Here is a 14598-nt window from a genome sequence, read left to right as displayed (position 1 = left end):
GCTACTATGATTCTGTATTAAAATCCTCACTAACAGTGCCCAGTGGTGTCTTTAAACCAAACTAACATAATTTTAGAGAAAATGCAGGAGTTTGACAGAAAAATAGATGTTAGCCCCAAATACAGATCAGGGGAAATCCAAGTAAAATTATACACTTTCAAAAGGATCTTTGAGTGTATCATAAATATGCACCAGCACGCCAAGCAGGATCCTACAGTTGTGTAGCCAACTGCGCAATGGGCAACACAGCTTTGAGCTCACATGCTGAGCAATCTCTGATCAGCTTCACAAAGTCAAAAGAGAGCGAGGGCTGTTTGTGTGCTTATGAAAGGCTTGGATTATATACTTACACAACCTCTGATGCTATCCCACTGCCCCAAGAGAATTCTGTCCTAAATACTTAAATGTATTATGCACTAGAAAGATGATTCGTTCATCATTCATTTGTTCCATTCATGTACTGCCTTTTTCACATCATGGGACCCAAGATGGCTTATAATGATTTAAAATAGTCTATTGCAAAAGTTTTTTAAACCTCAATAGTATTAAAAATAATTCAAAATACACATAACATTCATACAGGATTTTTAAAAATCATGCCCGAACCTAATTGAGACAAGTCGCTTCTGGTGTGAGAGAATTGGCCATCTTCAAAGACGTTGCCCAGGGAATGCCCGGATGTGTTACCATCGTGTGGGGGGCTTCTCTCTTGTCCCTGCATGAGAAGCTAGAGCTGACAGATGAGAGCTCACCCATGTCTCATGAATTCGAACCGGTAATCTTCATGTCAGCAGTTCAGCCAACACAAGGGTTTAACCCATTGCGCCACCGCAGGATAAACACACAACACGCCACTATTAACATTAATCCATTGTAAGGTTTTTTTTTTTAAACCCTGCCTAAATGAAAAAGGTTTTAACGTAATCCTTATTCTTGGGAGCCCCCAGTGGTGCAGTGAGTTAAACCCTTGTGCCAGCAGGACTGATGACTTGAAGGTTGGGTTGCTGACCAGAAGGTTGCCGGTTCAAATCCAACTTGACGAGAGCACGGAAGAGCTCCCTCTATCAGCTCCAGCTCCATGTGGGGACATGAGACGGTAAAAACATCAAAAAATATCTGGGCATCCCCTGGGCAACGTCCTTAGAGACAGGCACTTCTCTCACACCAGAAGTGACTTGCAGTTTCACAAGTCGCTCCTGACACGAAAAAAAAAATCCTTATCCTTAAGAACACAAGGTTTTGAAGGCTCATCTTTAAACAATGAGAAGAAATAATTCTTCCTTGAAATGGCCTGATGAATATTCTTGAACAAACGGGTGTTCTGCTACCTCCCCCCCTCAATATGTACAGGAACGGATTAGCCTGATACTATCTATCCTGAAATCTCTAGAAAACATGCAGGAGATATTAGGATGTAGCAGAGAGCAATTTAAATGTCTTTTCAGATGGGTAAGGAACAGAACATATATACTGCAGCGGGTACAATGGCATTATGGATAAATGTTTTCTGCCCAATGTTATACTATATAGAAGAGAAAGAGAACCAGATGCAGATTGAATTTTTTGACACTGCTCATCTGTACAACATACTGTTTTCTCGGCAAATACATAACAAAAGTTGCTAACATACATTTTGAGAGCAATTTCGGAACATTTCCCTTCCCCAAATGACAAATCAATATACAAAACAACTGTTATATCAGAATCCCTTATGTAAAATTGTATTTCATGAATAAATACATTTTTTGTTTTCTGCAGCTATGGTTGCCTTTCTGTTGCTTCAGTTTAAAGCTCATCATTATGATCATCTTGAGTTAGTGAGCAACAATTTGGTTTGCTAAGCCTCAATGACAAGTTTTATAGACAACATCTTTCCTTTGAAGTCATGTCAATTGCTACACCTGCTAGCACCAATTACATCTTTTAGAGATAATCTGACAACCCTCTATGTTGATTGCAAATGGCTGCAATGCTAGACTTGCATATGAGGCATGGTTGAAAGAACTGAATATGTTTAGCCTGCAGAGAAGATTAAGAACAGCCATGACAGCAATCTTCAAATACCTGAAGGGCTGTCACTCACAGGATGGAGCAGGCTTGTTTTTGCTGCAGATGTAGGACTTGAATAAAAGTATGCTAACTGCAAGGAAATCATGGTGAGGATTGTCTGACAAAAGTACAGACACTGAAAGTGGCGGGTTTTCCTTTAATGGAGGCATTTAAGCAGAAGTGGGTCAACTATCTGCTGGAATACTGTAGAAGTATAGCCTACCAGCTATTAGGAATTGTGTGAGTTGAAGTCCAAAACAACTGGAGGGCCAAAGTTAGCCTAGGCCTGTTCTAGACCAAGCTTGTGGCTGTAGACACCTATGAATGCAGCCCAACACAGCATCGTAAATTTACTTAACACATTAAGGTTCTTGGGGTAATGTGTGTGGTTCTTGAACGTGAACTTTATAAACAATGGAATAGAATGGAGTGTGTTATGTCAACAAATTTTGGAGTATTATCCATAATTCACATTATAATTGCAAATGGTTCAGCCAGAAGACCTGCTCGACAATTTTAAAAGACGAGGTGATGCATAAATAGGATTATTATGCAAGGACTTTTTTTTTGCTTATCTGTGGTGGCATAGACCTTCTTTGTTTTGCTCATTAGTTATCATTAGTGTTTGCATATTTTAAGATAATTATTCTTCCATTATAGCTCATGGAAGCCAATGGAAGCAAGGATACTCTGTTCTAGACCCTTTCTGCAGGGTTTTTCTACAACCCTGCATTGTTATCCATTGCCTTTACCCTCACCTTGCAGGGCAGATGAGTTTACTAAAAGAGTACTATGCAACAACCTGGCAGTGTTTTATAATTGCAGGTTGGAAGGATGCTCTGAGATTGCTTGAGAGCAACCCTAACAACAACAAAAACAATATCAACAACTTTATTTATATCCCACCACCATCTCCCAAAAGGGACTCGGGGTGGCTTACAGAGCAGCACATAATAGTGCTATACAACACATAATTTACCAGAATCAATAATAGCCCCAAATGACATAAAACAACACTTGCAAAAATTAACTAACAATCCAATAAAAATATTGAAAATCAATAAAATAATAAAATGCAGCAATAGCTACCAATTAAAAGGGCAACACATACAACCTTATTCATACTGCATGTAATAAGTGGCACTACTTAAACTGCTCCCTCTGTTTAACCAAGAATTTAGTGTCATAAAGAAACCCTATCTTCTATTAATTTGCTTACACATTCTTTGTACAGTAAAATCTTCAAAAACCCCTTTACACACACAGAGAGAGAGAACCCAAGTTTGAGCAGAAATCCCTGTCTTTGATACCTCTTGGCTTTCTTAATTCTCTTAAGCCACAGGTTCAGGGTGTATACCATACCAGAATACACTACCACCTTCATTTTGGGCCCACGCTTATTATTTGTTAAATAGTCAGTTCTAGTTCAAAATAAACACGGCATTATTGATTAGAGTTTCTTTAGAACCTTCACATGAGAGCTGAGACGCTCTCCGTTGGTTCATTACACCGTTGCCATGACTGAAGGATCTTAGGTGCTTTCTTGGACAGCTTAGGGATCTTCAGCAACCAAAAATCCTCCATGGATACTCTGTGCCTTAATGACTTAATCATATTTTCCCCTGAGGAATTATGTAACAGCTACTTGTGAATCAGATTAATTCTAATGAGTGGTTCTGTTAATATAGAAAATGCACAGACTATATTTGAAGATACGAAAGATGTAGGACTTGAATGAAAGTGTGTTAACTGCAAGGAAGCCATGGTGACAGTTGACTGACAAAATTATATACTGGAGATGGTGGGTTTTCGTTTGATGAAGATATTTAAGCAGAAGTGAAACCTATCTTCCATCATTTTAACTTGAAGAAGAAATGCATAATCTTGTAATAGACTCTCATGTTTGCTGTCCAGGGTTTTGATCTACTTGAATGAACTAGGATCTTTTGAGAGATATGCTGTGTTGAAGTTCTCATGTCTCTGTCTTGAGGCTCAAATCATTTAAGAGTAAGTTGGGGAATGTTTAGTTCTCTAGGTGTTTTTTGGATCGCAACTACTATAATTCCTTACTACTGGCTGTGTGGTTGGGCTTTCTGGGAGTTATAGACTAAAACATTGAGTGGACCAACCATTTCAGAGGTCGATCAGAGGTTGACAAACATCCCCCCAGTCAGAATAATTTGCGGTGGAATTCGCTTCAGATGGAGGCTGGGGATTTGGATGTTCACCCATCTGTGCATTTTAGATGCACAGACGATACGCGTTCCCAAGAGCTTAATCTTGAAAAATGGTGCAAAATTGAAGCAACAGATTTTCGATAACCCCCTGAAGTGAATTCTCACCATGGGCAAGATTCCCATTTCCTTTCAGATGGTACACTGTATACCACATGAGCTTCTGGGAGGAAAAAAAGCTGCAACTGGATCGAAGGCTGGCGCTCCAAAATATTCTTGTTATTGATCATTGTGGCCTGCCCTAGTTAGGCTATGTATGTATGTCAGTTCACTGAAGTCTAGGCAAGCTCACCTCCCAGGGAGCCTAATTCTCCATTGATTCCACCTCCAGGCTGGTTTTGTACCTCTCCCTCTGTCCTTCCAGGAGGAGGACAGGTTTCACTTGCCATCTGTGTGCTAAAAATGTTTAATTTATTAAAAGCCAACATGATTATAAAACCACCCAGACTGACAGTTTTCCTGCAGAGATCCAGAATGTTGCTAATTTTGAATGGTTAAATTATGGCCGCCGTGTATATGAAATGCCTTTTATAATTTGCTTAATTATATGAGTACCTGCAGCCAGCTGTTTCTAAACAAAGTGTACTTTTATGGCATTGGTTCCCTCAAAACATCAAGATTTGCAAACCTGGGACTGCACTGACTCTATTATTATTCATAACCAGCCGAGAGCAAAAAAGGGAAGAAAAGTCATGACTGCATAAACACACCCAACGAGTGCAATTAAGCCCAAAGAAAGGTCATGATACATTTACTTAAAATTAACTAGATACTCCATCCTTAAAAAAGGAGGCTAACAATTGCTCTTTCTTTTTTTCTTTTTCCAGAAAAGCCTTTATCCATCCTTTCTCGGCTAAATAAATGTGCATAATGTTTCTGCCAAGGAAAGTGGATTTATTTGCCTGAAGTCATAACTCTTGGAGAATACAATTATAGTATGACTGACCATGTATATTCATGGGTCAGCACAGCCTTTGGGCACTTAATAAGGGAGCGGATTCCTAGCAAAGCTGCTACAGAAATTGGACTTCAATGAATAAAGCATCTGGGGCTAGGCTAGGAAATGGATACGATAAAGTCGTGTGAAAGTCAAGACAAGGCCTAAAAAAATTCAAATTGGATCTTAACTTAGTTAAGTAAACCAAGGTAATTTTTTTTAGAAAGGAACTGACAGTTTTCAGCTTTTGAAAAAAAAAGTACTCACACTAAAGTATTGATTTTAGTTTGTTAGCTTTCGAACCCACCTAAGCAGGCTATAAGGAAAGGGAAGGCATGTGAAGTGGAGTCCCATCACTGAAGGAAATGATGGTTGCTCAAATCTGGTCTAAATCCAGTATAATGTCATGTGGGTGTACATTCCTTCAGGCCACTGTCAACCTAGGGCGATTCCATTGATTTCAAGATAAGGGGAGATGATTTTGCCAGTTGCTTCCTCTGAAATATAGCCTACAGCACTTAGTATTTGTTGGTGGTCTACCATCTAAGAACTAATCAGGATTGACCCTCCTTAGCATCCAAGATCAGATAGGATCTTGTGGCCTCAGGGCATTTAGCACAGCAGGTTAACCACCAGCTGCAATAAATCTTGCCAACTGAAAAGTTGGCAGTTAGAAGCCCGGGTTGAGGGTGAGCACCCGACCATCAGCCCAGCTCACTGTCCACCTAGCATCGAAAAGAGCTATGAGTAGATAAATAGGTACTGCTTAAGCGGGGAAGTATTTTAATGGCACTATAAGGAAATACTAGGAAATGCTGGTGAGGATGGAGCAACAGCACCATCCCCCCATCCCCGTGGCCAGAATTGAGCACAAACCCCAGGATGCTGAAGATGGGAAATGTCTATATACCTCTGTCTGTACTGTTGTCTGTCCTGTCTGTGTATAATGGCATTGAATGTTTGCCGTATATGCTTTAACTGATCTGCCCTGAGTCCCATTCAGTATGAGAAGGGTGGAATATCAATACTGTAAACAAATAAATAAATATTGAGGCTGTTTTTGTGTAATGAGAGCAGAGTGGAAATCCTTACTAGCACCGATGTACTGGATTATACCATTGAACAATTGATTACAACACCTCTTGTACAACTTATTTCGTAATCATGTCCATACCCTCCTGAACAAGAAAGAAGTGTCGTGGATATTCCCCATAATCCACTTCTGAAAATATTTAAATGCTAATGAACCGGGTCATGTGCTAGCACAATGACACTAATGGAGACAGGCCATCATTCACTGCATTATACAGCCACTCCAAGAAATGAAAGTCAACGATTCTGTAACAGTTTGGAAAACCCATCATGCTAACAGGCCCTGGATTATTCAACATAAACAGCTGAGCAAGCTAAATACAGAAAACAAATCAGAAAACATGAGCTTTTCATTATAGTGATTTTTAGGAAAGTGGTCACCATGTATTTCTTACCACATGAAAACAAACAATTCTTCTAAACCAGAAATACAGAAACACCGCTTTAAAAAAATAACCCACTTGATGTCTCTGTACTCTTTACTATTTCAAGGGCATATGTTATGTGGCAATAGGAGAGAAATTAACAGAGGTACAAACAACATGTATTTCATACAGTCTCAAGGTTATTCTGTTATTTTCTTGTGTGAAACATAATGCTAACCATCAATGGTAGTTCTTTTAATGCAATTCTTATTCTTAGAAATTGTGCTGAATTAAACTCAAACTCAGAAAATAGAAGAGAGAAAGACCAAGCTGGGTTGCTACGTTCCAATCCAGGTTCAATGAGTGGAATATATAGATTCTCCAGAAGAAACAAATGGAGTATCTCTTTAGAATGTATTGAAATTTCTCAGAGTGGTTTTTATTGATGCCTATTATCATTGCATGTCCTGCTTGTATGTTTCCATAATGGGTTTTTCAAATCAGGAGGATAGAGAAGCAGACGTACTACCAGCTCTTCTGTAGAGTCAACTCCAATAAGCTTGACCTCTCCAATGATGACATACCAGTTTTCTACTAAGCTGAGAAACTTTGTACCATGTACAAATATGTGAGGGGAAATCATAGGGAGGAGAGAGCAAGCTTGTTTTCTGCTGCCCTGCAGACTAGGACACGGAACAATGGCTTCAAACTACAGGAAAGGAGATTCCACCTGAACATCAGGAAGAACTTCCTCACTGTGAGAGAAAACTGTTCGACAGTGGAACTCTCTCCCCGGGGCCGTGGTGGAGGCTCCTTCTTTGGAGGCTTTGAAACAGAGGCTGGATGGCCATCTGTCGGAGGTGCTTTGAATGCGATTTCCTGCTTCTTGGCAGGGGGTTGGACTGGATGGCCCATGAAGTCTCTTCCAACTCTACTATTCTATGATTCTATGAAACCTCATAATATGAGAACTTGCACTTAAATATTTTTATTTTATTTTCTCTTTTCCTCCCCATTTCATTTTGTTTCATTATTTTTCTTAGACTCTAAACCTGAGGCCAGGAACTGGAAAGTACTTTGCTGTGATAGTCTATCCTGCTGCACCAAAGTATGTGTGTATTATTATGCTTTTAGAATATATATACAGTAGAGTCTCACTTATCCAAGCTAAACATGCCGGCAGAAGCTTGGATAAGCGAATATCTTGGATAATAAGGAGGGATTAAGGAAAAGCCTATTAAACATCAAATTAGGTTATGATTTTACTAATTAAGCACCAAAACATCATGTTATACAACAAATTTGACAGAAAAAGTAGTTCAATACGCAGCGATGTTACGTTATAATTACTGTATTTATGAATTTAGAACCAAAATATCACTATATATTGAAAACATTGACTACAAAAATGGCTTGGATAATCCAGAGGCTTGGATAAGCAAGGCTTGGATACGTGAGACTCTACTGTATATATTAATGTATTGGCACAATGATATTTATATATATTCTTAAAAATATAATAATAAATATAGGTTAAATACCTATTGACACACTTGAGACCAGAAGTGTGTTGGGATATCTTGAAGATAAGAGCCAAGTCTTAACATGAAATTCATGTATGTTTTAAACACACCCTATACGCATAAATAATTTTGTACAATATTTTTTTATTAATTTTGTGCATGAAACAAAGTTTATGTACACAGAACCACCAGAAAGCAAAAGTGTTGCTATATCTCTCATCTATGTGGATGTTTTTAGATCCTGGAATATTTTGGATTTCAGAATTCCAGATATGCAATACCCCTTTCTCCACTTTCCTTTTAATAAAGGTTATTTGCCTTCTAGCCCCCTTTCCCCATCCTAATAAGGTGACCTATTTTTGGGAAGGTGTTGTTTAAAACAGTGAAAATAAAAGCAGTCGTCTTACCTGAACCGTTTTTCAAATATCCGTTTGCATCAACTGTTGTATACATAATATAAGGTCCAGGCTGATTCACACCAAAAGGCTGGAATGAAAGATAATATGCTATAATGTTTTCCCTCCACTTCTTTCTTTCTTTCAAAGCTTTCAAATCGGTAGAAGAATTAAAAAAGAACATGAAATGATTGCATACGCCTCTTGTCATTCACAGTGTTGGGAAATCGACAGTGATTTATTGAAAGCATTCTGGGAAGACAATTTATTTTCAAGTTGCAAATAATCACAAAGGGTGTCCATTTTCCACCTCCAAACTAAAAATACTTCATTCAGTTCATTCCTGTAGATGCTCTTCTGAATGAACCGTGATTGCAGAAGGAAAACAGCAGATCCCAGGCATCCGGCACTAACCTAACCATCAACTTTTGAGGACGACTGGAATGAGAAGAATAGCATTTCAAGTTGCATATCCAATCCGGTGTGGGAAAAGAGATGTTCTTTTTAGTCAGTGATGCAGAAAACAGTGAATGTTTCCAACAGAGATACTTATTCTCATCAGCTAATGCAAGTCTAAAGGATGATTGACTGCAGGCTGACAGTTTGATAAGAATAGCAGGTGCCAGAAAAAAAGGCTTAGGCAAGCTGAAAATCTTGAGGGTTGTACAGCAATTTTACAGAGTTTTTATTATTGGGGTTTTTTAAGGACTGCCAAAGATGCAGTGTTGTGTGATGGGTGATTGAGGCCGTACAAAAAAGAAGTACACAGCACTTGGTCTAACTATGGCTAAGCTTTCCAACTCATTTCATTGGTTAGTCAAGCAATGTCACTTTATGCCAGCTTGCCATCTCATGCTCAGTTTAAGCTATCCTAATTGATTCTCTGGTTGAATCCTTTCAGTTTTCTTTTTATCTGTCCAGCACTGATCTAGTTTTTGCACCTCTGTTGAGCATCTCAAGACATTTAGACCTTATTTATACTATTTCCTTTCTTTTGCCCCATCTACACTGACTGTTTAATGCAGTGGTTCTCAACCTGTGGATCCCCAGGTGTTTTGGCCTACAACTCCCAGAAATCCCAACCAGTTTACCAGCTGTTAGGATTTCTGAGGGTTGAAAGCCCAAACATCTGGGGACCCACAGGTTGAGAACCATTGCTTTAATACATTTCAAATTGCAGTGGCTATAGACAGCAGACTCCCACAAAAGCGTACAAAATAAATCCTGCAGTGCGCAACAGTGCTATGTGGTTTGCGTACTCACCATCTGGGCCTCAAACTGGTTCCAGAATTGCCTATGCAGTTGTTTGCACAGCTAAACCACTTTCTTCAATACCGGTTTGAAACTGCATTAAATGGTCAATGTAGATGGGCCATCTTGCATTTTTCCTGCCTCCCAATGTTCATTGATCAGAATGTAAAAAGACTATTAAAGATAAGAATTGGGAACTTCAAGCCCAGGGGATTTCTTGGGGACTGTGTCACCTTCCTATAGTACTCACATGTGCAGTTATTCAAACCTACTTGGCAAAATATGCTTTTTAAAACTAAATATATTGCTATTCCCTTTTGCCTTCATCCCCATTCACCAAGAGAATGAGGCCCAGAAAACTTCTTTAAAATTCATTTCAGCCTGGAGACAAATCTAACCATTTTAAGATGCCAAGATTGATTTGAATCCCTAATCCATAACTCCTAGCTATAGATATTGTGAATTTTAAAAGAGAGGTGCACTACAGAGTTTCCTTCTAAAGGCCAGACCATGAGCACCAACAGATCTTTCAACTTATCCAGGTGGAATTTCTGACTTATGTATGGCAAAGCAGCCCACAGCAGTGCTACTGAATTCTGATAACAGCCCTAAAGTTGAGTAGATAAAATGCTTAACCTCAAAAAGAGGGATTCTTTACAGGACTGGAAATTGCAGCACGTGTCTAGTATTCACTGAAAGCAGTGACAGTACTATAAAGAAATTATTCCAAAGTCAAAATCATTATGCTTTCTGGGGAGTTTAATACAAATGTGAATACAAGTCAGAAAGACAAAGCATATGAAAAGCAGAATATCCTCTGCTTGCTACCCTTCCATGTCAAGGAAGTAGCAAATCGGGTACCTCTGGGAAGGGAGAATAAAGGATAAGGCAAATCGTTCAAGAAGACGTGATCCTCAAACACAGTCGAAAGGAGATAAGCGAGAAGCAAATGTTTCAACTACAGTGTGCCTTAGGGACACAAGCTGTCAAGTAAAATGCCTAAAAGTTGCTGTCACAAATTGGGCCTTGCTGAAATGACTTTCAAAATTATTGCTTTTCATTTTTTTTTGCTTAAGGCTTATTTGGAGGCTCGATCACACAACAGAAAATGGTCAAGAGAAAGGCAGAGCAAACTTTGCAAAGTTATACGGATAGCAAACTGAATGAATGGAATGTGATGTATAGCAAATAGTTTTACATTTTTTTTGGTGGAATTTCCTCCACATTTTCTGAAGTAGAAAATAGATCCTTATTTATTTCTAACACAGGGGAGTAGGGGTAACAAGAAAATATATTTGGAGGAGGGAATTAACCGACCTATAGTAACCCATTTGCTATTGAAACAAAAAACCTACAAAATAAAGTTACAAAATCATCACAAACTCATTACAACCAGTACTTCACATTTTTGCAAATCATAATGTTTTGTCTTTTTCAAAACAGACTTGTGTTTCAAAGACATGGCCATGTTGATCTGTATCAGGATACAAGAGACTTTAAGCACCTTTGTGAAAGCATCTGTCACAAACTTCATCCGATATATGGACAAACAATTTTACCAATTTCTTTTGTGCTGAGAATGAGCGTAAATAGTAATAGCAAAAATGGTAAGTCTGGTGATAGAGTGACAAGCTCATACTCAACAATGCTTGCAGAATTGGGAGATAAAAGTTGGGAGACAGGATCTACAGTAAAGATGAGTAGATAAAGGATATGAATAGCAGAAGGAGTGCTTGGAATTATGTGTAATCATGAGTTCAGCACCAGAAAAGAGATGAGATGAAGTGAGTTTGAGAACCTGCTTGTGGCTGGGATTGTCAACTCGTGTTACAAAATATGTAGTGTACCTGGAAACCATTGTCTCTGTTCAACCTGCTATCAATGGACTACCATTTGTGGCTAAACTATTTCAACTGCTTTAACTCTGAAGGTTTTATGTTCAAGAACTGCCATTCTAAGATTCCAGATGGAATGTCTAAGACCAATGTTCTGTGATAGGTTTTGTGTAACTCCATTCCTAATTTCCAGGACGTTCGGCGAACTTTGATATCCAAGAAATTATGCAGACTTGGGAAACTAAAAGGGAAGTTCACTGCTACAGATCTATTATTTTAACCTTCTACTTATTATTTGTCAGGGTCTTTTTAGAAGTTCTGGTTAGGAAATGATTCACCATTAATACGAAAACACTTCTCATGCAAAAAAAAAAAAGTCTCTGGCTGTCATCACAATGCTTAGGTTGTAAACTGAGGGCCTCATGATCCTTCCATATCCATTTATCCTCTTACAAAGCCAAACATTGTAGGGATTTGTGAAACAAATAAAACAAAAGATTATAGCTGTGTACTTACTGTTACTTTATGAGGACAGTCATTTGAACAAAGGCCACTGAGAACTGTGGATAAACAGAGAGGAGACCGGTGTAACTTTAACAGTGTAGGCTGTGCAATTTTCTAAGGCATTTATTGAATTTATATCCCTCTTTTTTCACAATATGGGAAACAAGGTGGTTTACAGTCTGATAATCACTTATTAAAATCATAATCACAATATGAATTGAAAGAATAAAAACCTAAACATTGCTTCCATTTCATTATGCATTTGCACAGGGACCAAGCTGCATTTCCTTCACAGAGATCCCATAAAAATCAAGATTAATATTGCTGGCCTCACATTAAAATTGAAAAAGCCATTATTGATTTACCCAGATCATACTGTTTGCATAGTGAGGGTGTTAATTAAGCAATCGCTATTCTATCGCTACTATTTCTTGATCAGGGAATGTGCTGAAGAACACAAATAGGACACCTATGTAAGAATGGAAACAAAGTGCATGCTAGAAGTAAAGGCTTGTACACTTTATTTATTCTGATTAGCTTCTGACTCTTGAATCAATACATCCCCACTTTTCATCACAATGAATATTACATACTTTCTCCCACCACAAATCAGGATGACTCATGTAGAGAGAATTATTCTATTTTATTGATACAAGCATTCTGCAATGTCATTTACACTGAAATACTGAATGGCTGGGTCAAAGTCAAATAGTGAGCTTCATACAGAGCTGTGGATTTAAATTTAAGTTTCTCTGACTAAACTCAAACATCCTTACAATCTCTTCTCAAGTTTCCTGCAATATAACCTTATGTTAGACACTTTGTCATAGCAACACATATTTTTAACAGGAATGATATTAAAACTACTGTATATACTAGTGCATAAGTTTACCCGATATATAAGTCAAGGGCAGGTTTTGGGGACAAAATAACGGATACTGAGATTATCTGTAATAGGCTGAGGGTCACTCTGTACTACCCTGGCATTCAAAAAAAGTTCAATAACGCTCTATATATTGCTCTCTATGCTGAGGAAGGCATTTGATTTTGTTGTGCAAAGCACAATGACAATAAGGTGCATATATATATATATATATATGATTATTATATAATATATATATATATATATATATACACACACACACACACACACCGTTGAATCATTGCAAATGCTGTATGCATAGCTACTCTTCTACTGTGTTAGCAGCATGCATTTGCTTCTTTGTGACAAGTAATTTGCCTCCCATGTATAGGGTGACTTACCCATGCATATGTCACTACCAGGAAACCAGCCGAGAAGTGGAGTCTAAAGGTGTATCTACACTATGGAATCAATGCAATTTGACACCACCTCAACTGCCCTGGCTCAGTGCTATGGAATCCTTGACGTATATGTATGAAATTCCTGTGAAACCACAAACTATCTTTGTGTTAAAGGGTGCACATCCTAATGCAATTTGACACCACTTCAACTGCAATGGCTCAATGCTACGGAATCATGGACTTGTAGCTTGATGATGGGCCAGCACTCTTTGACAGAGAAGGCTAAAGACCTTGTAAAACTTCAACTCCAAGGATTCCATAGCACTGAGCCAGGGCAGTTGAGGTGGTGTCAACAGCATTGATTCTACAGTGTAAATGCACCTTTAGACTCCATTTTTGGCTAGTTTCCTTGTAGTGACATATGCATGGGTAAGTCACCCTATACACAGGAGGTAAATTACTTGTCACAAAGAAGCAAATGTATGCTGCTAACAGTAGTGGAAGAGGAGCTATGTACATAGCATTTGCAATGGTACAACCGTATCCAGTTATTGCCATGTGTTGTACAAAGTTGCTACTCTGCATGCAAGTTGCATATTGCTGGCATAGCATATCCCCGAAAGTGGATATTTCCACTAGGCAGAAATGTACCATTGCTTATAAAAACAAATTTGTTTCCTCTTTGACACAGAATCAATAAAGGCTTATATCCCACCAGCAATTTACCTGCTTGGATCTAAACGCTATTGTTAAAAAGCAGAACCAATTTTGTGGTTCGGGTGAGGAGAGGAAAGGTAACGAATGCCTGAGCAAATCAGCTTTCCGACTATGGAAAACATCGTCAGCAGCTACAAATTAATGTCTCATTCGCTTTCCCCTTCCTCCCTTGTCCCTCAATACTTCGAAGAACATCTGTTCCTGAAAGCGTGTGCTTTTTGTGCCAAGACTTAGAAGCCCGTTCAGCCAAGCCACACGCTGCGATTAAGCACCGATTCCTTAATAACCTGGTGCCAAAGCCGGGCCTCTTTGAAAGGAGTTTGCCCTCTGTGGAACTGCTCTTTTAAAAAAGTAATTGGTGGGTTTGCACTTTTAGATGCAAGAAGCGTCAGCACCGTTTTAGACAGAAACAATCGGGGAGGAAAAGGATCTC

The 14598-nt window shown here is 38.6% G+C and overlaps 2 protein-coding genes across 2 annotated transcripts in view; one reads left to right on the top strand and one right to left on the bottom strand.

Moving 5' to 3' along the window:
- Window positions 1-14598, bottom strand: part of itfg1 (integrin alpha FG-GAP repeat containing 1) — a 157564-nt gene that overhangs the window by 43699 nt on the left and 99267 nt on the right. Inside the window, exons 13-14 of the mRNA XM_003222926.4 lie at window positions 12198-12241; window positions 8608-8686 (exon numbers count right to left, since the gene is read on the bottom strand). Of these exons, the coding sequence (XP_003222974.2) occupies window positions 8608-8686; window positions 12198-12241 (123 nt within the window). The remainder of the gene's footprint in view (window positions 1-8607; window positions 8687-12197; window positions 12242-14598) is intronic.
- The window catches only part of LOC134293686 (uncharacterized), a 72579-nt gene that overhangs the window by 53853 nt on the left and 4128 nt on the right, over window positions 1-14598 (top strand). The window lies entirely within an intron of this gene.

Source organism: Anolis carolinensis, unplaced genomic scaffold (genome assembly GCF_035594765.1).
Source record: "Anolis carolinensis isolate JA03-04 unplaced genomic scaffold, rAnoCar3.1.pri scaffold_9, whole genome shotgun sequence".
Lineage (NCBI taxonomy): Eukaryota > Metazoa > Chordata > Lepidosauria > Squamata > Dactyloidae > Anolis > Anolis carolinensis.
Note: the sequence above shows the minus strand (reverse complement) of the source record. Positions and strands in the feature narration are given on the sequence as shown.